This window comes from Clarias gariepinus, chromosome 20 (assembly GCF_024256425.1).
Source record: "Clarias gariepinus isolate MV-2021 ecotype Netherlands chromosome 20, CGAR_prim_01v2, whole genome shotgun sequence".
NCBI lineage: Eukaryota > Metazoa > Chordata > Actinopteri > Siluriformes > Clariidae > Clarias > Clarias gariepinus.
In genome coordinates this window covers 7,426,592-7,454,456 of record NC_071119.1, presented here as the reverse complement: position 1 = coordinate 7,454,456, position 27,865 = coordinate 7,426,592, and the positions used below count along the sequence as shown (strand labels likewise).

Here is a 27,865-nt window from a genome sequence, read left to right as displayed (position 1 = left end):
CATATGAATGTTGGAACAGTTGTACTGTCCAGGCAATCTCTGTCACACGGGGAATGGAAACCCCACCCCGAAATAGTCAGTCAATCTGGAAGAAATTTCATGTAGCAGAGGTGGACCTATTTGCCTCACAAAATCAGCAAATGTCTCCCTTACTACTCTCTGATTCTTTCAGCTCCCCTGGGTCTGGATGCCTTGGCCCGTACGTGGCCCAGGTTACGCCTTTATGCGCTTTTCCTGATAGCTCTGCTCCCGGGAGTCTGGATGAGGGTCCATCAACAGTGTTTCCGCCTCTTTTTGATGGCGCCCTGTTGGCCGACCAGAGTTTGGTTCTCGGATCTAGTATCCCTCTTCAACGGCTCACCATGGGTGATTCCAATGAGGTGGGATCTTCTGTCTTCTGATGCAGGGGACGATTTTTCATCCCTGGCCCGAGCCTTGGAACCTTCATGTTCGTTCCCTAAATGGGACCAACTAAGTCAAGGTGATCTTCCAGCTAGCGTAATTAAGACTATTTTAAGTGCTAGGGCTCTCTCCCTTAGAAGAGCTTATGCCCTCAAATGAAATGTATTTGAAAGTTGGTGCATGACGAAGCAGGTAGACCCAGTCCACTGCCGAATTGTTTCAGTGCTGGAGTTTCTGCAGGAAAAGTTGTCCTCGGGCTTGTGCCCTAGTACTCTCAGGATGTACGTAACTGTTATTTCAGCCTGCCACGTCCTGATTGATGAGGTTACTGTGGCAAAACACCCTTTTAGTTACCCATTTCATTCGTGGAGCTAAATGGTTGAGGCCACCCACTAGAGGGTCAATGGTCCAGAGCAACGGAGAGTGTGGAAAGGAGGTGAAGAGGCGGGTACAGGCAGGTTGGAATGGGTGGAGAAAAGTTTCAGGTGTGTTGTGCGATAAAATCGTATCAGCAAAAATTTAAGGAAAGGTGTACAGGACAGTGGTGAGACCAGCAATGCTCTACGGCTTAGAGACAGTGGCACTGAAGAAAAGACAGGAGGCAGAGTTGGAGGTACAGAGCAGAAGATGTTGAGGTTTACCTTGGGAGTGACAAGGATGGATAGGATCAAGAATGAGTTCATCAGAGGGACAACCCATGTTAGATGTTTTGGAGATGAAGTCAGAGAGGCCAGATTGAGGTGGTTTGGACATGTTCAGAGGAGAGATGGTGAATATATCGGTAGAAGGATGCTGAGGTTTGAACTGCCAGGCAGGAGGTCTAAAGGAAGACCAAAGAGGAGATTTATCGATGTAGTGAGAGAGGACATGAAGTTAGTTGGTGTAAGAGAAGAGGATGCAGAGCATAGGGTTAGATGGAGGCAGATGATTCGCTGTGGCGACCCCTGAAAGCGAACAGCCAAAAGACAAAGAAGAAGTAGTATATATTTTTACGTCTTCTTCTTTGTCTTTTGGCTGTTTCCTTTCAGGGGTCACCACAGCGAATCATTTGCCTCTATCTAACCCTATCCTCTGCATCCTCTTTTCTCACACCTCACGTCTGTGAGGCGAGTACACACAGAGTTTCGGTTCATTTTCGAACATGCTCAAATTCACTAAAAAACAATACAGAACCCTGTTTACTTTCTTTATTTAACAAAATCATAACTTTTTCTTCATTAGGAGTAAACTTAAATAAAAGTAGAGTCTTATAAATTCAATTCAATTCAATTAAATTTTATTTATATTGCGCTTTTAACAATTGTCATTGTCTCGAAGCAGCTTCACAAAAATGAAAGAAATTAAATTTCAATTAAAAATATATAATAAATAAATAAATAAATAAATAATAATAAATTGTGTATGTGTGAGAAAAATGTGTCTAGATAATAATGAGATAAATTAATGAAATGTCTCTGATGAGCAAGCCAAGGGTGATGGCGACAGTGGCAAGGAAAAACTCCATGAGATGGCAATAGGAAGAAATCTTGAGAGGAACCAGACTCAACAGGGAACCCATCCTCATTTGGGTGATAACAGATAGAGATGATATAACATTATGTTTGTTATGCAGCTGAAAGTTTAATATAACAGAAATTCTTTAAATTAACATAAAGTCCAGTTCAGCATAGGGACGAGTCAACAGGTGCAGAGGGCAGATGGGGTCTGGATCACTGGAAGCACAGGAGCAGCATGTGTAGCACCAGCCATCATGAAGCAGAATCCAGCTTGATCTGGTCCTTCTCTGGATGCCTCAGGATCCTCGCAGGGTTGGTCTTTGTCTACTGAAGCTTGCACAATCTCCAGATGCCTCGTGATGGGTAGAAAAATACAGAACAGATGGAGAGAATTAGCGTAGTTGCCATTCAGGATAGATTTACTAAAGTATAGTTGCTGTCTAATATGACGCCCAGGTCTTTTACTGTTGAGCTGGTAGTAACAGTACATCCTTCTAAACGCAGGCTGAATTGTGAGAACTGTTGTGTGCTGGTTTTGGGGCCGATGAGTAATATCTCTGTCTTATCTGAGTTTAGTAAAAGAAAGTTATTGGTCATCCAATCTTTTATGTCCTGGACACACTCGGTTAATCTAGGCAACTTAGGTATTTCTAAACTAAACTAATTAGAAACTAATCCCATGTCTTCTAATGATGTCACCCAGGGGAAGCATGTATATTGAGAACAGCAGAGGTCCTAAAACTGACCCTTGTGGGACCCCATATTTCACTGGCATTACACCAGACAGTTCTCCATTTAGATCTACAAAATGGTATCGATCAGACGGGTATGATCTAAACCATTTTAATGCCTGTCCCTGAATACCTATATGATTTTGTAAGCAATCTATGAGAATATTATGATCTATAGTGTCGAATGCAGAACTAAGATCAAGCAAGACTAGTATTAAGATGCAACCTTGTTCCAAAGCTAAAAACAAGTCGTTTGCAATCTTAACTAGTGTAGTTTCTGTACTATGATGGGGCCTGAAACCTGACTGAAATTTTTCAAGGATGTTGTTTTCCTGCAAGAATGTGCATATTTGAGCTGATACTACTTTTTCTAATATTTTTGATATAAAGGGAAGGTTTGAAATAGTTCCGTTTTGTTATTTAATTCGCATCCAAATGAGATTTTTTAAGAAGTGGCTTAATAACTGCCAACTTGAAAGGTTTAGGGCGCGAGTATGATTATTGTACCAATATGCAAGTGGTTTATGTCTGCCTTTTTTTAATCTGATGGGAGCAACAGTGTCTAATGTACTGGTAAAAATAGTGCCCATGCTAGTCTGCATTTAGGGGTCTAATAAGAAATTGGGACTGATCCGGCAAGTTACTTGTGAATCTGTCTTTAGTAGTCGAATTCATATTTCTAACAAATCGATAACGTGGGGTTCAGCTAATCTGATTTTTATACTCTACGGGTAAAGTATATATCAGGAAGTGATGATCTGTGATATCATCAATTTGAGGTAAAACCTCTATATTAGAGACATCTATACCATGGGATATAATTAAATCTAGCATATGATTACAGCAGTGAGTTGCTCGATTTATATTTTCGATTTATATTTATATTTTATAAAGGCTATGTAGCTTATATAGTTTTACCGTTCAAGTTAGGCATAAAATGCAGACTTTTGTGGAAGACTAAGAAGGTTGTATGGAATTTCCTTGAGTTAAATATTTTCTGGATACCAGCTTGTTAAAACAGCGAGGGGAGTTCAGCAATGTAAACCGACTGAGTGAGTTATCTAACCCAGCTACATGTACTTCAGGGGGAGTGTTGCTAATCTGGAAATACAGGATATCTTCGGGAAGGTGATCAACAGTTGCTACTCGGCGTGTGTACAGAAACTATAGGACAAGCAGGATTCGGTGAATAATCTCCGAACAGGGAATAAGGTATCGTCTGTTTACTTTTGGTTTGTTGCTCTTTGGAGTGAAACAACTATTAAGTTTTTGGTCTCAGCGACCCCAAGCATAGAATCAGGCCTGCAACTTTTTTGTTTCTAGTAATTTTGATCAATTATTTAATCATTAAACTAAGTAAAAGAGGAAAGCCAATTGAGTTATTTTATAACAAACTTTAATAATTGTTTAATTTGTTTTATTGTTTAATTAACACTTGAATATATATTTTTTCTAAACAAGCTTAGTGATTGTTTATTATGGTTGGTGCATAACAAATACTGTTGTGACTTTGAAGTGTAAGTGCACATAGTTGTTTTATTCGGTACGTATAGTCTTGTTATTTAGCATAAGAGGTATATATTGTTATAGTGACCAAAGTCTTATAATATTAAAAATATAGAATAATCTGAGTTATCATAAAAGTAAGTTAGACTAAAAGGACTCAGGACTCTATGTACAAATGTCAAATGTCCAAAAAATTAAAAAGAGGCATGTGATGTGAAGAACTAATGACAGAACAAAAGAAACTGCAGACTATATATGTATGTGTGGCTGTTTCATATATATGTTTGCAAGTGTTTCATGTGTGTGTGTATGGGCAAAGTTTGATTTAAGCCCTATAAGCTAAGAATTTACTCATGATTAACTAATAAATGGTGTGCAGTTATTATAAAGTGTTACCATTTAATCTAATTGTAGCAGACTTTATTGAATTACCTATTGCTGAGGGGGAAAAATGAAATAAATCAAGGTCACTGCCTACATAAGTAATTTGTTTCCTATAACAACAAATAATTTTAACAATGAACAGCATTACAATATGGAATAGAAAAAAAAAAAACATAAACCAACAAACTGAGAAGCAATCTTGCCAGTAACATTCTAAAGGATATTTAAGTTAAAATGAATAAAATACTAAACATGACAATAAAAAGATCAAACAACACAAAAATGTCATACTTTGAGCAAATAAGTAGAGAAAGTTCTTAATGACAAAAATGTGAGCAGGACAGCTTAGAGTGTTCACAATTTAGATGGCGAATGGTGGTCAACAACTTTATTAAATAACCTTGCTATTGTCATGTGACTGTATATCACAGTGATTTTATTTATACAGTATTTTAAGAGTCTCTGATAATCTGTTCCACTGAATGGAACTCCTGCAATGTCATGAAGTAAAGGACACTAAGCCTAATGAGAGGGTGAGCTTTATATTATCACAGCTTACTAGTTAGTTAAGCAGTACAGATGAACATATAGGTGCCAAATATAATAATAATAATAATAAACAATAATAATTCCATCAAGACACAGTTAAAACTTATCCTACTGATTAATATACTCAGCTTGATTCATTTGGGAGCATTGTTATTTTCTCTTCTCACAGATCCAGCCTTGTTCATGAGAGCATGGTCTGTCATTCCACTGCTGTTCATCACGAAACCCAGTCTCACCACAGTCCTTCTCATTTTTGCCACTGTCATTATCTGGTTGTTGGTAAGCCCATTTCCTGAAACTAAGACAATCTGATTTAGTCTTTAGTAGATTCCAAACAAATCACAACAGAATGATCTTTAATCAATAAAAATATCAAAGAAAAAATATTCATCTAGGTTTATTTATTTACTCTGCAGTCTCAAAGTCTCAAAAAATATCATTGACACACACATGTGGTCTCTTACCCAGGGGTCAGTGGTGTACCGTCCACCCATTTCCACTCTCCCTCTGTGTCTCTGTCACTCAGATCAATCCAAGCTCGACTTCTGTTCAGCTGTTCAGTGATGAAGTTCTGTGTATTTGATAACCGAACAACTTGAGAACTTTTATTACTATCCTGCAGTGGACACATAGTGCATACTGACTCCACCAAAGGGAAAACACACCCTTATTGCGGGAGGGAGGAAATACTAGACCACCTTTCAAAGATGTAAAAGTTTAGGGCAAATATTAGCACTCTGAGAGGATGGATAGTGAGATTTAGACAAATCCTAACAGAGACCATCCTTGACCGGAGATACTCACCTGCACAAAAAGAAAAGATTCGTATACTCAATTTTTTTAATAGTCCAGGCCAAACTATGTACCTGTCTCACATGTATAAACCAAATGAAAGGCAGTGACACACTGAACCCAAAACTGATGAGGAAAGCCCTCTTAAAGGCCAGACTCTGGGGTAAATTTGTTTATGCTAATATTATACACAGGGAACTGTGTAAGGTTTGGGGACAGGGTGAAGTTTTATGTTGTTTTTAAAAGGTTTTTAACAATCCAATCATGTGACAGAGGTACAAGCTGGGAAATGAAGTCCTAGCCAACGTCCCATGGGTGAATGGCTCCCTCCATGTGTTATCCCTGATGGGTGCTATTTTATAGCTTACTGTACATTCACATTCTTCTGTAACATCACATTGCTTGATGTTTTTAATCATTAAACATTTATACATGTATCTTGTATCACACCATGGCCTCTGAGGCAGGTGTGGAGATGCTGTGTAGTGGTGGTGTTCCTGACCAAAATAAACATTGTCAGCACACTGACAACAAAATGAACACGCGTAAGAGAAGCCACGGTCCAAGTTACCCCTCTGCCTGTCCCAGCTACACTTGTGATGATCTCAAATGTGCTTCCATTCATAAAAGACGAGGTAATAATGGAGGAGCTGGCCTGCTTTGGGGAGTTCGTCTGCCCCATAAGGGCAATCCCGCTCAGGTGCAAGAGCTCCAACGTGAGACATGCCCTGTCTTTCTGGGAGCAGATTTGTATGGTTTAAAATGACAAAGAAGGAACACTTAATATAAATTTTAAGTGTAAAGAGAAGGGCAGTAGCTACACTGTTATTGCCACCATGGAGCGGCTGAGGTGTTGTAGGATGTAGGACATAAAAACTGAGCTATCCACACGGAGTTGCAGCTGGGGAGCTCAGGATGGATATGCCCACAGGGAAACAGGAGCGGGAAAACACCGGGGAGTCAGTCTGAGATGGGTCAGACCTGAACACACTGAGAGCACAGGGACACACAGCACACCCGGCGCTGACATGAACACCAATACTACTGTTAACAGCGCGAGTGTAAAATCCGATGCCCTCACAGTAGTTAGCATTGACAGTGATCACGCCCCTAATGCTGACCCCGCCCCCTAACATATCCCCCAAAGAGGTTCAGCAACCGGAGATCTGTACACCACCACCGACACCGACAGAAAACACTGCAGCTAAACCAAGAAGAAAAAGAGACGAGACGTTAACAACAGAATCAAACACAAAAAACACAGTCAGACCCTAAGCAAGGCAGCACAGGAGACTGAAGGAGCAGCACACACACACACACACACACACACACACACACACAGACACACACACATAGACATTACCCACACGGAAAAAACCTATATAAAACATATATGTTTTAATATAGGTTTGATATAGGTTTTTAATATATGTGACATATATAAAATTGGCCGTTTTCCTATATTATATGTACGTATATGTACATATATGCGTACATATATGCGTGCGTGCATATATGCGTGCATATATGTACCTATAGACATATATGTGACATATATAAAATTGGCCGTTTTCCTATATTATATGTACATATATGTACATATATGCGTACATATATGCGTGCGTGCATATATGCGTGCATATATGTACCTATAGACATATATGTGACATATATAAAATTGGCCGTTTTCCTATATTATATGTACATATATGTGTACATATATACGTGCATATATGTACCTATGTGCATATATATGCACCTATATTTTTACCTAGATATTAGTAAAATTATTAAAATCCATAGCTGTTAGACAACATAAATAAAAGCCCAAAATGTAGAAATTTTTTATTTTTTATTTTTTTAAGAACAATCAAGTGGTAAAAGAACAAAAATAAGACAAAAAAAACTCAACAGGAAGAAAACATATATATATTTTGAGGACCTTCTCAGCTTCGTGAGCTTTGAATTGATAGATGTGCCTGTCTGCCCTCGGGTGGCTGCCGGCCACTTCTTCAATGTAGCATCTAGAAAAGACAAAAATAATAAGACAGTATAATAATAATAAATGATTATTTATTAAAACGTTTATAAACATCTGTAAACTCCATAAGGCATTAGCTTAGCCACCGGGAAATATCATGTTTGTGCTACATACAGAAAGGCAGCATGTTAGCATGATTTACCTAAACTATGTAAATGGCATTGAAAGTCAATGTGTCACACAAGCTGACAAGAGCTAGCTGAAGTGAGGAAAATATTTACTAATATTAGTTTAATATTATCAGAATAAGAGTTATATAAGACTTAATAACTTACCCAGTGTGTCCTCCTGGATTCTCTCTTCAAAATGCTCCCCGTTCGTCGTCAGGGCCACACAGTCTTCTTCTGAGGTAAATATAAACTCCTCCCACTTTCCAGAACATTCTGAAGAGTTTCCTTGTCCGGGGGCGTGGCCTAGTATGTAAATTAGCCGGACTGATTTCCGTGTGATTGGCGTGTGGGCGTGTCCTGCCTCGGGTCATTAGCAGATAATGCGACAGAAATTCTAAAATGTGTTTTTTATTTAGTTAGTTCTTAGTTATTGCCTTAATAATAGAAAATATGAGCGCATCATGTATGACAGTTGCCAAAGTGAGATATGAGCTAAAATGAGCAGATCCTGCCATGAGCTATATAGGAGACATATCTTGTATGTACATATAGGGCTTATATGTGGATATAAAGAAGCAATACAGGAGACCTATATGGCCTGTATATGCACATATATGCACCTCAATTTTGCCTATATGCAGCATATATATTATCATATATATGCATATATACTGCATATAGGCTTCATATATGCGCATATATCCCCATATAGGTCAGGATATATGTGCATATATACTGCATATAGGTGAGGATAAATGCGCATATATACTGCATATAGGCCTTCATATATGCGCATATATCCTCATATAGGTCAGCATATATGTGCATATATACTGCATATAGGTGAGGATATATGCGCATATATACTGCATATAGGCCTTCATATATACTGCATATAGGCTTCATATATGCGCATATATCCTCATGTAGGTCAGGATATATGTGCATATATACTGCATATAGGTGAGGATAAATGCGCATATATCCTGCATATAGGCCTTCATATATGCGCATATATCCTCATATAGGTCAGGATATATGTGCATATATACTGCATATAGGTAAGGATATATGCGCATATATCCTCATATAGATTCTTTCCATGTGGGTAAGGAGTAAATTAACCGTTTTTTTTTTTTATAACTGTCAAAAAAAGAAAAAAATGTGGGGTAAAAACACTAATGACTGAACAAAAGAAACTGCAAAAAAATAAAAAATAAAATCCAATAAGTAACAAAAACAAACAACCACTGTCAAAAAGCAAAAATGGACAGCGAGTAAACAAAACTATAACTTTGAACAATATATTTAAAAAATATATTTAAAGGTGGGTGGGGGGGCTCAGTGGGAATTCTATTTACCTAAAAAACACTGTAAATATGTAAATAACAACAGACACATGAAAATATGTAAATATTTTAATATTTTTTTGACTGACATTGTTTCTTAAATAAAGTCTGTTAATATCTTAACTCTCTCTCTCTCTCTCTCTCTCTCTCTCTCTCTCTCTCTCGCTCTCACCTCTTCCTCTGTGCTGTTTATGATCACCAGGTCTGCTCCTCTCTTTATACAGTCCTCTATGCGCTCAGTCCAGTTCTTCTTCTCATTAGACATGAAATAAAGACTGGAGCTGAAGCTGACACACTTCCCTTTAATAAATTGAGAGAATTTACAGAGATTAAACACACAGTTTCTGATATATTTTATGTGTAGTGACATTTTTTTATCTGTTTATGCTGCATAATATAAAAAAAAAAAACATTTTTAATATATACATAAATTTACAACGAACTTTACAACAAAATTTAAAATAAACCTTACATGGCCTGACTATATTATTATGTAACATAAGGTTGCTCTTACCTGATTGGGATTCAAAAGAGAGCTAACATGATCATTTTAATTGTAATTAATATTAAATAAAATACTGGGGTTTGACTATTTGTACCATGTTTCTTTCATGCTTTTAACTAGCTTGTTCATTAATATATATTAGTTTAATAGTGTATTTGGAGACATATACCTGTACGTGATGTAAACAGTTAGCTCCATTGTTTCTGTAAAATGCCTGTCCAAATATAAATCTATAAGCAAGTTAATATAATCATGCTATAAGCGCTAGCTTACTAAAAGAGCTAAGATAGCAGAATGTCAACTGTTGCCTATCAACTATTGCTAAATGTACACTCCTGTATAATGTAGTGGTTTTATCATAGACAGAGATCTTCTGAATAGTTAGTTCTTACAACAATATACATGTCCTTCTAAAAAAAATTTGCATATTGTGATAAAGTTCATTATTTTCTGTAATGTACTGATAAACATTAGACTTTCATATATTTTAGATTCATTACACAGAACTGAAGTAGTTCAAGCCTTTTATTGTTTTAATATTGATAATTTTGGCAAACAGCTCATGAAAACCCAAAATTCCTATCTCAAAAAATTAGCATATTTCATCCGACCAATAAAAAAAAAGTGTTTTTAATACAAAAAAAGTCAACCTTCAAATAATTATGTTCAGTTATGCACTTAATACTTGGTCGGGAATCCTTTTGCAGAAATGACTGCTGTGGCGTGGCATGGAGGCAATCCATAGAGTTGAATATTGTAGTTGAATTTATAGTTGAATATATAGCAAAACAGTTAAAGTGCATGTAAAGCATTGCTGCAAATGACACTGAATAGAATCAGATGTTACTCAGAGGGTACAGGCTTATATACAGTATGTGATTTTAGCATCAGTAATGTTTTTCTGCTAACTAAAGCATGCTGCCTTGGAGATATTAGTAACATCTCTGTTTCAGTTCAAACAACATATTCCATAATATTTATGAATACATTAATCCCATATGTTCAGCAGTTAAAACAGAGGTTCTTAAACATTTTACAGCGAAGGACTCCTTCAACTGTAAAACAAACACCTCTGCATACATTTACTCATAGTGCATTTCCAAAAAATAATTTTTGTTATTCAAAAAAGAATTTTTTTTTGTTTTCATTTAAATGATTACTGCTTACACCTCCATGAAAATCTAGTATGTAAAAATATTAGAATATTTTACTTCGATCACCGCACCGATGGCCTGCACACTAGCAGAGCTGGAGCAGCGGTCCTTTCAGACAACATCTCCAGGACATTACGAACCATCTGACTGGCGGTAAGTCATACCGTAGATTCCAATCACATTAGCCACATCACAACTCACCATACTGATAGACGCACACACATAGCTTGTCCTATAGAAATTGTGTCTGTTTCCCGAATATTGAGAAAAAAGAATAAACTCCTTAAATTTGCCTGAAACAATCTGATAACCAGAAAACCAGAAAAAGCTCAATAAGTAATCAAAATATATCTCTAAAGTTTGGACTTCTCAACATCAGATCCCTTGCGCCTAAAGCACTTATTGTTAATTAAATGATCTCGGATTATTGCCTTGACGCACTCTGCCTCACCGAAACCTGGCTTAAACCAAATGAATATATTGGTCTGAATGAGTCTACTCCGTTAGAATATTTCTATAAGCATGAGCCCCGTCAAACTGGTCATGGTGGTGGTGTTGCAACTATCTACAATGATGTGCTCATTGTTACTGATGAAACAAGGCCCAGGTTTAACTCATTTGAAGTGCTTATCATTAATGTTGCACTCAATAAAATACATAATAAATCCTTGCTATATTTTACTCTGGCCACCGTGTACAGACCCCCCGGGTCATATGTCGATTTTCTAACTCTGACAAAGTGTTAATAGTAGGAGACTTTAACATTCATGTAGATGATGCTAACGACGCTTTAGCATCTGCATTTATGGATTTACTAAATTCTTTTGGGGTAAAACAAAATATTAATGGAGCAACTCACCACTTTAATCATATGCTAGATTTAATTATATCCCATCGTATAGATGTCTCTAATATAGAGATCTTACCTCAAAGTGATGATATCACAGATCATCACCTCCAGATATATACTCTACCCATAGAACAGATTAGCTGTGTCTCCCCACGTTATCAATTTGCTAGAAATATGAATCCGACCACTTAAGAAAGATTCACAAGTAATCTGCCGGATCTGTCCCAAATTCTTATTAGACCCCTAAAGGCACTATTTTTACCAGTACATTAGACACTGTTGCTCCTGTCAAATTTTAAAAAGTCAGAGATAAAACACTTGCACCGTGTTACAATAGTCATACTCGTGCCCTAAAGAGAGCAACCCGTAACCTCGAGTGAAAATGGAGGAAAACTAAATTAGAAGTTTTTCGAATTGCGTATAAAGACAGTATGTGCAGCTATAGACAGGCCCTAAAAACTGCTAGGACCGGGCATCTTAGCCAACTGATAGCAAGAAACAAAAACAATTTCCCAGGTTCTTATTTGGTACAGTGGCTCGCCTAACTAAACCTAAGATGCCCGCAGAGAGTATCCCATCACAGTTTAGAAGTGAAGACTTTATGGACTTTTTTAATGAAAAAATCAATAGTATCAGGAAGAAAATAACGGAAGTTCAACCTCTAATAGCATCTCATGATCAAGTTCAGCCTAGAGCTTCACATTTAGATTTTCAGTGCTTTACAGGTATAGGACAGGAAGAGCTGTATAAACTTATCACCTCAGCTAAATCAACAACGTGCCTGTTAGACCCAATACCAACCAGATTTTTAAAAGAAGTGATGCCTACAGTTGGAGAGCCACTTTTAAACATTATTAATTCTTCATTAGTGTATGTCTAGGTCACATCCTTAAACCTTTCAAGTTGGCAGTTATTAAGCCGCTTCTTAAAAAATCTAATTTGGACGCGAATGAAATAACAAATTACAGACCGATTTCAAACCTTCCGTTCATATCAAAAATAATAGAAAAAGTAGTATCAGCTTGAATATGCACATTCTTGCAGGAAAACAACATCATAGAAGAATTTCAGTCAGGTTTCAGGCCCCCATCACAGTACAGAAACTGCACTAGTTAAGATTGCTTTCAGCTTCAGACCAAGGCTGCATCTCAATTCTAGTCTTACTTGATCTTAGTGCTGCATTCGACAATATAGATCATAATATTCTCATAGATCGCCTACAAAATCATATAGGTATTCAGGGGCAGGCATTAAAATAGTTTAGATCATACCTGTCTGATCGATACCATTTTGTGGATCTAATGGAGTACCGTCTGATGTAATGCAAGTGAAATATGGGGTCTAACAAGGGTCAGTTTTAGGACCTCTGCTATTCTCAATATACATGCTTCCCTTGGGAAACATCATTAGAAGGCATGGAATTAGTTTCCATTGTTATGCTAATGATACCCAATTATATATCTCAACAAAACCAGATGAAATACCCAAGTTGTCTAGATTAACCGAGTGTGTCCAGGACATAAAAGTTTGGATGACCAATAACTTTCTTTTACTAAATTCAGATAAGACAGAGATATTACTCATCGGCCCAAAAACCAGCACACAACAGCTTTCACAATTCAGCCTGCGTTTAGAAGGATGTACTGTTACTACCAGCTCAACAGTAAAAAACCTGGGCGTAATATTACAGTCTTTTGAAAATCATATTTCCAATATCACAAAAACAACCTTTTTCCATCTTAGAAATATTGCCAAACTTAGGAGTATCCTATCCGTATCTGATGCAGAAAAGCTAGTTCATGCATTCATGACCTCCAGACTGGACTATTGTAATGCATTACTAGGTGGTTGTCCTGCATCCTCAATAAACAAGCTACAGTTAGTCCAAAATGCAGCCGCCAGGGTTCTCACTAGACCCAGAAAATATGATCATATAACCCCAATATTATCATCCCTGCACTGGCTACCTGTTCAGTTTAGAATTACGTACAAAATAGTATTACTTACTGTACATACAAGGCTTTAAATGGTTTAGCTCCCACATACCTAACCAGTCTTCTGATACGCTATAATCATTTACATTTACATTACGGCATATGGCAGACACTCTTACTCAGAGTGACTTACATTTTTATCCCTTCATTTGTCTGAGCAGTTTAGGGGTTAAGGGCCTTGCTCAAGAGCCCAACAGTGGCAACTTGGTGGTTGTGGGACCTGGGATCTTCTGAACCGTAGTCCAATGCCTTAACCACTAAGCTACCTCCGGCCCCACATATAATCATATAATCCACCACGTTCCTTAAGGTCACAAAACTCCGGACTTCTGGTAATTCCCAGAATTTTTAAATCTACAAAAGGGGGCAGGGCATTTTCATATTTAGCTCCAAAACTTTGGAATAGCCTTCCAGACAGTGTTTGGGGAGCAGACACGGTTTCCCAATTCAAAAGTAGACTCAAGACGCATCTCTTTAATCTGGCATACGCGTAACTCATCCCATAACCTCATACTCCAGTACACCTATCCTGAATGGCAACTACGCTAATTCTCTCCATCTGTTCTGTATTTTTCTACCCATCCCAAGTCATCTGAACCCTGCGAGGTTTCTGAGGCATCCAGAGAAGGACCAGCTTCAGCTGGATTCTGCTTTATGATGGCTGGAGCTACACATCCTGCTTCTGTGCTTCCAGTGACCCAGACCCCATCTGCCCTCTGCACCTACTGACTCCCTGTGCTGAACTGGACTTCATGTTAATCTACACAACTTCTGTTATATTGAACTTTCACCTGCACAACACACATGATGTTATTTCTATCTGTTATCACCCAGATGAGGATGGGTTCCCTGATTGAGTCTGGTTCCTCTCAAGGTTTCTTCCTACTGCCATCTCAGGGAGTTTTTTCCTTGCCACCGTCGCTGTCACCCTTGGCTTGCTCATCAGAGACATTTCATTCATCATTTATTTATATATTTATCATCTAGACACATTTTTTTCACACATACACACTTCCAAATATTCTCTTTTCTTTTCCATAAAAAAAAAAAATTCTTAAATTTTTTGTAAAGCTGCTTTGAGACAATGACCATTGTTAAAAGCGCTATATAAATAAAATTTAATTGAATTGAATTGAATTGAATTGGAAGACTGCTGACCTAACAAGTTGTCAAGAAGATAATCATCTACACCTTCCAAAAGGAGTGTAAGCCCCCTAAGGTCAACCAACTATTTGTTAACCACCAACTATTTTGCTGACTATTTAGTTGCTTGATTGGCCAACAATCTCACCTGACCTTACGTTTCATGGGAAAGATGAGCTAAAATCTGGGATAAATTTACAAGCTGAATGCTTTAAGTGTGATCTGCAAACATAAGGATGTCATGTTAAACAGCTTATTGCAATGGGTTACATAAAAACACCAACTATTTTAAAACATGTAGGCTTATGAATAGTAGCAACTTATATCTATGTACTGTAAATGGAATGTTCAAGAATAAGAGTATCATAAATTGCCAAATTTATAAACACATTTATAAGAGAAAAAGCACACATTTACAAGGGAAAAACACATTTAAAAGGGAAAAGGCACACATTTACAGGGAAAAAAACACATTTATAAGGGGAAAAACATACACATATACGGGAAAGATGATTTGCCCTTCTGGGCCACCATAAGACTCAGTAATTACTACACATTTAATAGTGAACTGATACAAAAATGCTTACTAATAAGAGAAGTAATTAATTATCTAGTCATTAATGTTAGTGATCTATGTGTTAATGAGGAATTATTATTCCTTCCGCAATTGAGTCATAAATCAGAATTGTAAAGTATCACCAATATTAATGAGATGTTTTCATTCTAAGAGCTCTGTGTAATTATATGGAGGAACAGGTGAGAGGATGTGATTTAAATCTTTACCCTCTGGTTATAAGACCCTCATTGATTTCCACTTAGGACATTTAACTTTTGGCAGAAAATGTAATGCTAAATCTATCTACTTACCCAAATTCCAAATTTTTCTGAGGTTTTTAGCTTTCTCCCTCTGTAACTGGTCTTTCTCTATAGTCAGGTTGTTGTTGCTGGTCTTTAGCTGGATGTTTTCTATCTTCAGGATGTGGTAATTGATCCACAGCACTGTGATGGCAGTCAGCAGGAGAACACACAGCAGCATCTCACACACTGCAATCAGTCTGTAACACCTGCTCCATGCAGTGTCTCCTCCTAATGGTAAGTGATCACAGAGACGTGTTTGTTTTCTTTTTTTCTGTGTTTATGTTTAACCAGAGTAAACTCATTGATCCTGAACACATGTATATGGTCATATTTGCAGTTATCTGTCATGTGTTCACATGGATGTTAATATTCCACTAATAATCATAATAATGTCCTGATCTAAATTAAACTACATCATGTTAACTACTTCAGTCAGAACAGCCTGACCCGATCCAGCCAATCAGAATGGGGGGGGGGGTAAACCCTGATAATCCATTCAGTAAGTGAATAAGTCCATTCAGTAAGTGAATATTTGATGTGTAAAGACTTAATCAGATTTTTTTTTCCTCATTTGATGGAACGACATGAACAGTTCAAAAGCAGAACATGCAGAAACTTTTACTTATTTACAGACTTTTACTTATTTTGCCAAATTCTTATTCTGTGACACACGACACTGTCCATGACGACCTATTTAATTTGAAAACTGCTATTTTAAATTTATTTGAAAAGCATAAACTTCTACGTTTTGAGCAAAGATAATTTTCATGTGTTGTGACAATTCAATCGCATCACTTGTTTCTTTCATGTGATCAGTGAAGATGTTTCCTGTGTAACACAGTGGCTCTGAGTCCCTGGGCGAGACTCCCTCCCGCCACCCACCCCCTCTGACCTCAGGTTTCAGTAGCCCTGAATTCACCATAGATGATGATGATGATGCTCATTGTAGGAAATATTTAATTTTAAGTGTTTCATGATATTCCGTGTGCGTGAGAACAAAGTCTTTTTCTTTGTTTTACCTCGACACAAGCTGCACTTTCAATAAACACATTCTATAGTAGTTTGTGTTAAAGGTCGTAAAACTGTTGAATGCTCGTAAATGCAGAGCTACTCCCAAGTTTTATGTTCTTCTTTACCTTATCTTTTATAAATATTCGAGGATAGATATAAACACTCCTGCAGCCACCTTTTTGTTCTCACTGAGCACTGACTTGTGTGTATCATTGTGGGGTTCCCTGGATCCAGGCGGGACAGCAGAATACAGGCGGAGCACTAAGTAGACCAAAGGGGGTCTACCAAAATTCAAGAAATCCTTACACTCATCTACTGATACAGTCGGTGTGGAACGCCTGTTACACAATGACATCATGACATAAAAGTTAATGACGACGCTGCCTTCCTGAGCAAACTCCAGCCTGATTCATTAGACATTCACTAGACTTTTTCCCGTATTGTTCACCTTTGATAAACAAACATGGACTGGCACATTGATGTCATCAACAGCAAATTCAATAATGTTTAAGTAAACAGTTTTCTTTGTGCTTGTAGTACTTTTTTAGTTTAAGTAAATTTTAGAGAATCGTGGTCTTATGACTTTAACTTGAGTAAAATGTTTGAAGCAGTATCAGGATAGTCCTATTTTTTTTAACAAAGCTATGCAACATTATTCTGCTATTTAAACTCATACTACTGTAGCCTACTGCTGTCTTCTGTCTGCCTCTAAGGCTCTAAAACTAATAAAATTCTAATTTTATTAGTTACATACAGTCATACACAGTATGATATGCAGTAAAAAGCTTAAAGAGGACTGGAGCTGTACTGCTCAGAGCTGTGGCCCTGAATCCTCTCTGTTCTCTGCAGTGTTACTGCTAATGAATACACAGCTGATGGATTTACGTTTTTCACACAAGTAACTACTGCTGCGGAGCCTCTGGACTGATCGTACTGAGTGTAGAGAGCCATGTGGGAGAACCACAGCATGGCTGATCACATCCATTTAATAGATCTTGTTCAACATTGTACCTCACTTTCAGCTACCCAAAACCTGGTTTGTTCTGCATTTCCTCCTTAAAGTTTCCAAGTGAAACAAACAGACTCGCTATTTAGTGTTCAGAGATTCGGACATTACAATTACACTAATTATTCGAATATGCCATTTGTATATACCCTGTATACCCTTTTAGATACTATGATGGGAAAGTTATGTGACTGACTTGTTTAGCACTTCACTAGGTGTAAGTGAATGCTCGTTATATTGGAGATTTTTATTTTATTTATAAATTAAGCTCTCAGGTTAAGCATAAAGTTTGCACAACCCCTCTCTCTCCCCATAAATCCTCGGTAAGGGCAAATGCCCCGAGAGGATAATAGTTTTTGTTTTGTTTTCCAGAGCCCTGTCTGTTCTTGCGTAGATGGCAGAGCTCTGTTTAGTATTTTGTGTCATCAGTTTTCATTTGTTTTACTTTAAGTTTCCTAATTAATAATCCCACACCATTTCCAAATGGGAAGGTCTTCCAGTGTGTATCATAAGCACTCACAGCCTCCTATTTCGTTGATCCCCTCTAAAGCCCTGCGTCTGGGCTCTTATCAGGATATAAGCAAACAATGGAAAACTTTTAATTTGTAAAACACACGTTATCACACCAGTGTGTCTCAATAATATTCGTACCCAATTTTATATTGGTTGTAAATAACAATTAGAGAAAAGAAGAAATATGTTTTGAAGCGCTACATCAGTTACTTGTGTGTGACTTTGCATAGTACTGGAGATCCCTTAAAGGTACATTTAAAACATATGATTATAAATGAGTAATTGGTTTGCAGTCACAGGTTAACCATAGACATCATGCAAATAAATATTAAAAAAGCTTTTAACAGCTACAAAAAAAAAAAAAAAAAAAACATTTTAATAACTGTCTTTACAGGCATCTTGACAGAACCTCAGGTTTGTAAAGCAGAGCTGCAGTTCCTCTAATGTTTATTCTCTAAGTGTTCCCTTTCAAAGGCTACACTCGATACTGCATGAAAACGCTATGGGAACATCTTGTCATGTTGCCGGTTGTGAAGCATGTGTGTACCAAACACGCCAAATTTTTGGCTTTTATAACCTCGGTCAGGTGACGTCATCTGATAGGACGCACCTATAAATAGGAGTAAACCGGAAACATTCCTTAGATTTTTGTCTTCACCTAGTTGTGAGCGTGTGTGTCTAACCAGCAAAAATAAGTGTTTAACTCACCGATAATGGCAGAGTTTAAACGAGATGTCCCTCCGTGTGTATAATCCTTTTTAGAGGGCGATCTCTACACTTTACTGCTTTGATTAAGTGCTACGCGTGCGCTTCACATTCCTTGCCTCCAGCCTCCGCGCATTCCTGGGGCTTAAACTCGTGCATCCGGCAGAGCAGTGAGAGACTGATTTAAAACTCCTTTCTTTCGCGTTCTCATCAGATCGGGAAATCCCTCTGTCCGCTCTCAAGCGCGCACTGGCGCTTCTTGTGAATGGGCAAGGATAAACATCCTCTCTTGCTTCCGCGGAGATGGTAATAGCCTCTAAGCACCTAAAAATAAATAGATAAAAACATAGACAGCAGGCACTGTCGGGTGGCTGGGGGCGGAGCCTCAACGACGCTCTCTCCCCTTTTCTTAGCAATTTCCATATGAGTTAACCCTTTCATGGAGTAAGCTGTACAGTATTCATCCCGTGTTTTCCTGCCATCAACTTATTTATTTATTTAAATATAGTTGAGGTAGAAACGCGGAGTTATATGATGACACCCAGATAGAAGAGACGCTTCCAGGCTATCTCTCTTCTGGGACATCATCCTTCCTGAAAAGCTATTACTTCCTTTCAAGCTGTGTAGACTTTTTATCTTCCCTGGAGGGAAAAGTTTTTCAGGCAGCAGGTCAGGTTGGCGCATTGCACACCATGGCGGTTTTTCCTACTTGGCGATGTCGTTAACTTAGTCGCCACTAGGTTCATGAGGCGAAGTTATATAACAAGCCTTCGGGAAATTCCTTCCCCGCCTTGCTCAAGAGTCAGGACTGTCGGCCACCCAGTCTCGACCGGGTCTGACTGTTGCAAGGCATGAAACACACAAGGAGAGTGTTTTTGAACTGGGCACCCCCTCGCAAGATTGGGGTGCGTCACGCAATCCGCCTTAAAATAGGTCAGACTGGCATATTGTCTTCACAAAGAAGCCCTGAGGTTCATGTGCCCAGGACCGTGGGGGGTTGCCCCCCAATGGGGAGAGGCACGTAGAATTCCTTTTAAAGAATGAAGCGTTCTCCCTGGCACCCCCAGGAGGTTGCTGTTCTTGCTCCGCCACCACTGGTGTTTCGGGCAACTCCAGTCTCCAATAAAATGTTAGTTCTTCGGGTTTTCCCTGCCATGTTTCAGGATGCCGAAAATCTAACATCCCCCCCGTTTAACCAAGCTGCTGAGCTTTGCCCCTTTCAGAGAAACTGGCAGCGTGGAAGCTACTGCCAAGTATATCTCCTTGGGTACTAAGCACTGTACAGAGAAACTACAGGATTCAGTTCTCACATCACCCTCCGCGTTTCAATGGCGTGGTCTCCACTTCCATGAAACCGGAAAGTGCGCAAGATGAACGGGGGGCTGCGTCCAATTTTTTAGATTTTGCGGGCTTTACCGCTATCTAAAAATAAATCAATGGAAATATTGCCACAACACAGGAGGTTCCCGAGGTTCGCTTTCGGGGGCGAAGCTTACCAGTATCGGGTCCTTCCATTTGGTCTAGCTTTTTCACCCGCACATACACAAAATACATGTGTATTCACATGTTTTTTCTAAGTTCTGGCTCTTACGACTCCAGAGCATCCGTATTGAATTACATGACTGGCTGGCCCAGTCTCAGTAGCTAGCACTTCGACATCAGCATGTCGTTCTAGCTAATCTTTGTTTCCTAGGATTGAGATCCAATGTCATGAAAGCATGCTCTTTCCTGTTTAGAGGACAACATTTTTGGGTGTCACATGGAATTTGAGCGTAAGCGGGCACAACTGTCTCCCGCTCGTGTCGAATCCATTCTTAACACCGTCAAGGAAATCAAGCTAGACCAGAAAGTGACCATCACTTTCAGAGATCTTAGCTCTCATGGCAGCTGTATCCACTGTGACACCTTTGGACCTTCTGCACATGAGAGCATTTCAGTTGTGGCTAAGAACCAGGGGATTTTACTCTAGGGCCAATCCCCAATAAGGGCTACGTGCCAGGTGCTTCGTACCCTTCCTATGTGGTTCAGACCCCGGTTTCTGACTCTGGGTCCCACTCTAAGTTTGTCTTGTCGTCGCAGATGCTAATGACAGACGCTTCCCTCATGGGCTGGGGTGCGGCCTTAAATGACCGTCCAGCCCAAGGGAGCTGGGGAGGCCATCTTTTTGCGCGGCACATCAATTGCCTCAAAATCATGGCTCTATTTCAGGCCCTAAAGCACTTCCTCCAGCAGTTGAGACTACCATGTCCTAGTGCGGGTGGTCAACACTATGGCAGTCTCATATATTAATCGCCAGGGCGGACTGTGCTCGCGCCTCTAAATATCTAGCGAACCAGATTCCTGTCCCTCAGGGCGATTTACATTCTGGGAAAATTTCATGTAGCGGAGGTGCCCCCTTGTTGAACCACTAGAGTCAGCGCCTCAGGTTTCTGACCCTTAAGATGTTTTTTCTAAATAGTGTTACCTCTCTAAGAGGATCGGAGATCCCTATTGTTTTTGAAGCCTTCTGTCCTCCACCTTTACAGCTTCAGAGCAGGAGAGACTTCACTCACTGTGTCCAGTACGTGCTCTTCAGATTTATGTCCACCGCATTAGCCAGTGGCGTAAGTCAGAGCAGCTTTTACATGTTTTGAAGCCGCAAGCTGCGTGAGAGATGCTATTGCACTCTCCTATGAGGTGCGTGGGTTCACTTCGCCTCTAGGATTAAGGGTTCATTCAACCAGGGGAATCGCCTCATCAATTGCACTAGCAAGAGGTATCCCTTTGCAGCATGTCTGTGATGCAGAGGGTTGGTCCTCTCCGCACACATTTGCCAATATGCCTCCTATTATTTTAAAGCCTTCTGTCCTCCGCCTTTACAGCTTCGGAGCAGGAGAGACTTCACTTACTGTGTCCAGTACGTGCTCTTCAGATTTACGTCCACCGCATCAGCTAGTGGCGTAAGTCAGAGCAGCTTTTACATGGTCTGGGGCCGCAACGGGGGGTGGCCCCCACTACACTGGGCTATTGCCCTCTCCTATAAGGTGCGTGGGCTCACTTCGCCTCTAGGAATCAGGGCTTATTCAACCAGGGGGATCGCCTCATCTATTGCACTAGCAAGAGGTATTCCCCTGCAGCAAGTGTGTGACACGGAGGGTTGTCCTCTCCGCACACATTTATTACATTTATAGCCTGAATGTTCATGCTACTCCGGGCTCACGGGTCCTCGAGTCAGCTACCCAGACATAGTTCTGAGACCTTCTCGGCCTTGTGCACACACGCTACACAACTTGCAGTCACACTTGCAGTGCAGCGGCGTTGGTACTCTTGTTCCCATAGCGTTTTCACGCAGCATCGAGTGTAGCCTTTGAAAGGGAACGTCTCGGGTTACTTTGCTGTAACCCTGTTCCCTGAAAAGGCGGGAACGAGATGCTGCGTCCCAATGCCGCACTGCCTATGTGACTGGACGTCCGTTCAGACAAATCAATCTGAGGAATGTTTCCGGTTCACTCCTATTTATAACCTGCAGGTGCATCCTATCAGATGACGTCACCTGACCGAGGTTATATAAGCCAAAATTTGGCGTGTTTGATACACACATGCTTCACAACCGGCAACATGAAAAGATGTTCCTATAGCGTTTTTACACAGCATCTCGGTCCCGCTTTTTCAGGGAACAGGGTTACGGCAAAGTAACCCGAGACGTTTTGTTACGTCCTCTGGGGTATTTATTTTATGTTTATATTATATTGTGTAAACATGAACTGTCATGCTACAGTATTTTGTTTTTTCTCTTTTTTCTCTCGTCTACCACACTGAAAGCTTGATGTAGCTTAGCTGTGCCTAATTGCACCAATCACCGCTGGATCCACCTTGGCTAATAAGGGGAACTCTGTGGGGTTAAAGGCTGCAGACACTTGAAGGACCTGCGCGTACTGTGGATGTGCAGTGCAGTGCAGTGCAGTGCAGTGCAGTGCAGCTTAGGAGAGCCTCCCCCCTCTTCTGACCACCTCACCAGAGACTATTGTGTTTTCTCCGGTCTTAGACATTAGCTTGTGTGCTATTGCTAGTGCTATTTGTTAGCTTGTTGTTTGTGCTAAGGTGTTAGCTTGTGCTAAGTGTAACTTCACCAGTTGTCATCTTTTTGTAGTCATTGCTACAACCCTGTTCCTACTCTTTTCTTGAACTTAAGTGCTTTATTGTCTTTACTTACTTACTTTATGTGGAGCAGTAGGGTGGAGGATGCCATTTACTTTTGTACCATCTTTTCTCATGTGTTAAGTTAGTAAGGGAGCAAGGTAAGACTTCTGTTGTTTATTTGGTATTTTCTTTTGTGAGGTTAACCAGCTTTCTTTAAAACTAAGGTAGAACTGTTATGTTATTTTGACCTAGTTCCCTCCTGAAGTTTGTTTTGCTCCATCGTTTGGATATTTAAGTTTGTAAATAAAATCTTTTGTTTGGCATTTGAGATTAGTGTGATCTCTTTTGAAGTGTTGGGACCAGGGAAAAGCAAATTTAACCTTGTATTCTTAATTTTAGATCAAAATCTGCTATTTCAATTCATTTTGTTACTTTCCTTCCACCCCTAGACTAGAGGGGAACGTAACAATTTACTTTGCCATGTGTCAGTGTCTCTGTGACATCACTACCATTCCTCCCACTTCCTCTTTATTATTCTATCAAGATGATTTCACTCACCTGTTTCCCTCGTTTTTGTTATAATCATTCACCCTATTTATTCCCTCTTGTCTGTTGCCCTGTTAGATTGTTGTTCCATGTCGCCAGCCGTCTGCCTGTTTCGTGTCCTGTCTAGTCTGGTATACAGGTATGTAGTTTCCTATTTTGGCTCCAAGCCAGTATCCTATTTAGTTCCTTTGGTGGCCCTGCTGGCCACGTCTACAGCCACATCTAATAGTCAAGGCCTTTTTCCTTTTCAGAGTTTTTTTTTTTTTTTTTTTTAGGACGTTGGCGCTTCTGTGTTTTGCTTAGAGTTCAGTTTGTTTCTGTTTTGTTATTTTTTTTTGGCTGAATCAAGGCATTTGTTCAACAAATAAAACCTTGAAGGAAGCCTGCATTTGTGTCTGTTCTGATTACCTGACACAAACTGGTGTGCTAACTATTGTCTGTTATATGCATTTACAGTTTCCCCTTGTTTGTTTACATCCTATTTATATTATTTTTTCATGTTTATAATATTCTTATCAACATGGGACTGACAAATGAGCTTGCTTTATGCTATTTTATTTTTTCTATTATTGCAATAATCCAATGTTGGGTGTAAGCCATTACAAATTAATGTGTTAAACTACTTGATGTAACGAGTAATCTAACGTGTTATGTCTGCCATGTAAGTACTCAGTTATTTAGTTATATTTTCAAAAATTTAATCAGTTATTCAGTTTTTGTAATCTGTGAGCCAGACAGCAGTCATTCCGTTATTGTGTGTGAAAGTCGTCCTACAAGCCCTGCCCTCTGAATAACCTGCCACCCCCCTTATGGGGGAGCATTCCTATTTCTAAACTTGAGAAACTGGTCTCCTCGGTCCCCAGATGTCTGTTGAGTGTTGTAAATGGCCTTGTCCCAACTTTTTTGGGATTTGTTGACACCATGAAATTTAAAATCAACATATTTTTCTCTTAAAATTATACATTTTCTCAGTTTTAACTTTTGTTCCGTGATTTATGTTCTATTCTGAATAAAATATTAGAAGTTGGCACCTCCACATCATTGCATTCAGTTTTTATTGTATAGTGTCCCAACTTTTTTGGAATCCGGTTTGTATGTTTTCAAACTATTAACAGTGGAAAAGTTTTAAGTAACTAGTAACACAATTGTGCATTACCTTTGCTTGAACAGTGTTTCGGCTATCTGTGTATTTTATATTAATTTTCTGTCCAACACTTGATATTCATGTTTGTAGCTGGTGAATGATCAAACTACAAGTGACTCACGTGTGCACTGTGACACAACAGCCATCAGAATGTAGTGTTGACGCCGTAGTGTTGGCATGGAACACATTCAAATACAAGTGACAGGTGTCCATGTCTACTGTCAACTGTTCCTACATTCTGAAATGCTTTTCTGTTCACCACAGTAGTAAAGACTGTTTATCTGAGTTACTTTTGCTGCCCCAGATGAATGTTAAACTTTTGTGGAAAAATGTTATTGATTTATAATTGTAGTCAAGTGGAAGGTACCAAATACCCAGAAGGCCTTTGTTTAAGAGGCTTTGATCCTCGCGGTACTTGTTCAAAGAGGCGCCCGCACGACAAATTGAGGAAGTGAGAAAAACATGCAGGCAGGAGGCAGGTAACAGAGCAATAGATTACATTAGGGAAAAAATAGTAATCTGTAATGATAATACTAATAATATTTACTACGATTTTATTATCATATTTACTCTTACGTTGGTTAATGATAGTTGGGTAATAATAATTAAGAAAAAATATGCAAAGTGTGACCCAAGAACAACCCGTACACACAGAGTGCAAGAAATTAAGGAACTTTATTGGAGGGGAAAATACAGAAAATGCAGGCAGTGATCCAAAATATAAAAATAAGCTTTCAGTTCGGCTTTAATTGGGACAAAGCGCAAAGAGCCAGACTTCTGCTTAAAAAAAAAACAGATAAACAACATAAATCATATTCAGAACAAAATTAATCACTGATCTTAAGCAGTACCATCATCCTCAGAAGAATGAGGATAATGGACTGGAGAGGTGGGATTGAGGCTGACGCTGGGTGAAGATACTGGAGAGGTGGGATTGAGGCTGATGCTGGGTGAAGATGGGGGAGAAGCAGGAGTGTTATCACCGGGTGGTGAAACACCCGTGGACCTGTAGTAAGGTCGCACTGGGGGATGCCTTGGTGAAAAGAGAGCCTCAATCTTGGCAATCACAATTTCCAGGTGGCGAACTAGGCACATCCTCTAATCAGACACAAATTGTGACGGTTTGGGTAAGGGAACTAGTAGCCATCTGCTTCCAGAAGGAATCTCAGATGAGAAGTTGAACGAGAAGGGCGCTGCCTGCGAACTAGAACAAGAAAGAGAATTTTTGTAAACATGGGCCCAATAAAATAAAATCTGGAGAAATGCACTAATGTGTGCACTTTGCACATATTAAAAGAAATATAACAAAACAAGACATACTGCAACATGCTACAACTTAAATTAACCCTTACTTTACCAAATTGAACTAATATAGACAATAATAATCTACTATGCATGTAATCATGTGATCACATAATCTTGATTTTAAGAGGTGTAGGTTCAAAACTAGCAATACAAATAATCATGCAATGATCAGATTGATGTGATTGTCTTAAACTAACCATAATATGGAAATAGTAGTAGGTAAATGAAAAATAAATATTAACAAACATGATCAATTAATTGATTTAATCTGATTTAATTCATTTTTAAACTCAATACTTATCCTATAATAATAATAAAAAAATAAACTAGTTGATATATAAGGTTAAAATCATTAAAATAATCACTTAGGTATAGAAATATGTTTAAAGTATAATCAAAATGAATAACCAGAACATATTATTAAAGTACTAATAGACAAATAATCTCTGTACATGTAAAAATAGATAACGGACAGTTAAAGACAAATTAGATAAAATATACTGTGATGGGAATAATAATAAAAATAATTAAATATAATAAAAATAGAACACTTACACATTTTGATGAGGAAGATTTAGAAAAATTGCGGCTTTAACAAAACCCGAGTCACCAACGGTGATCAATGGTCTGGTCAAGAAAAAAGGAACAAGCCAAATTTTCTCCAAAAAAAGGAGAGCGTAAGACTTCTTAGGTCCAGACTTGAATAAACATGAAATGAAAATAAATAAAGAAAGAAAGAAGAAGAAGAGATTATGCAATTGGGAGGTGCTATATCAATCTGACCTGAGCAAAATTAACTTACATTTCATGTACTGTATATTAAGTGGTTTCTTGACTTAAGGACGAGCAAACAATGATGTAATTGTTAATGAAGGTACAGTATATAAACCATGTAAAATTAGGGAAGTGAGATAAGGTGAGGGAGAGACAACTTTGCAGAATCTTGTCTGTTTGTCTTTTGTCTGGCTGGTCCAATGCTGTCCATTTACTTTTGGCTGCAATAAACTCTTTTATTTTTGAGTTTTTACTTTTACTCTATTGGCATAGTTCACAGCAAATTTGCCACAATACTTTTTCACCCCTTTTTTTCCCTTATCCAAGATGGATTGTACAGGGTGATGCAGGATACTTCCACCAGACCACGACACTTTTTCACCCCTTTTTTCCATTATCCAAGATAGATTGTACAGGGTGATGCAGGATACTTCCACCAGACCACAACAACACAACAGTTGATTCCTACAAACTACTTGGAAATGTTACAGCGGAAACTCGGTTCACAAACTTAATTCATTCCTACAGGTAAGTTCTGGTCATGACTCGATTTGGTCGTGGACTGATTTTTCCATATAAAATAATGAAAACTCAGATTATTCGTCCCACAGCTCAAAAAATAATTACCACAAAATCTAAAAATAAAGCAAATTAACCTGCACTTTACCTTTAAAATAAATCCAGACAGATAAGTGTTTCTGTTTATGCGCGCAAGCGCTGTGTGTGTGTGTGTGTGTGTGTGTGTGTGCATTTACCCAGCAGGGGAGATGATTACTTGCAAGAGAGAAAAAAAACTGTTGGCTCAGTTGTGATGACATGACGCTCGGTGTCAAAACAAGAAGCGCATGCGTGGTAAATGATACTCGGTGCTCGTAAAC

At 38.8% G+C, this 27,865-nt stretch overlaps 1 protein-coding gene across 1 annotated transcript; it reads right to left on the bottom strand.

The window, feature by feature from the left end:
* Positions 1-5,218: 5,218 nt before the first annotated feature.
* On the bottom strand, positions 5,219-26,003 carry LOC128508245 (CD209 antigen-like protein A). Its single transcript, XM_053479469.1, has 5 exons — positions 25,760-26,003; positions 15,874-16,092; positions 9,533-9,660; positions 5,533-5,639; positions 5,219-5,366 (listed from the first exon to the last, which is right to left on the bottom strand). Exons 1-5 carry the CDS (start codon positions 26,001-26,003, stop codon positions 5,219-5,221), a joined length of 846 nt encoding a protein of 281 aa, XP_053335444.1.
* Between the last annotated feature and the right edge of the window lie 1,862 nt (positions 26,004-27,865).

What these genes read in the sequence shown, in the direction of transcription:
- LOC128508245 (XM_053479469.1), bottom strand. Translation starts at nt 26,003, where the DNA reads ATGTGCCTAGTTCGCCACCTGGAAATTGTGATTGCCAAGATTGAGGCT. An exon ending in TAAACAGCACAGAGGAAGAG is followed by an intron (nt 5,640 to 9,532) that starts GTGAGAGCGAGA and finishes TCAAATACACAG; the next exon opens with AACTTCATCACTGAACAGCT. An exon ending in GGTACACCACTGACCCCTGG is followed by an intron (nt 5,367 to 5,532) that starts GTAAGAGACCAC and finishes AGATTGTCTTAG; the next exon opens with TTTCAGGAAATGGGCTTACC.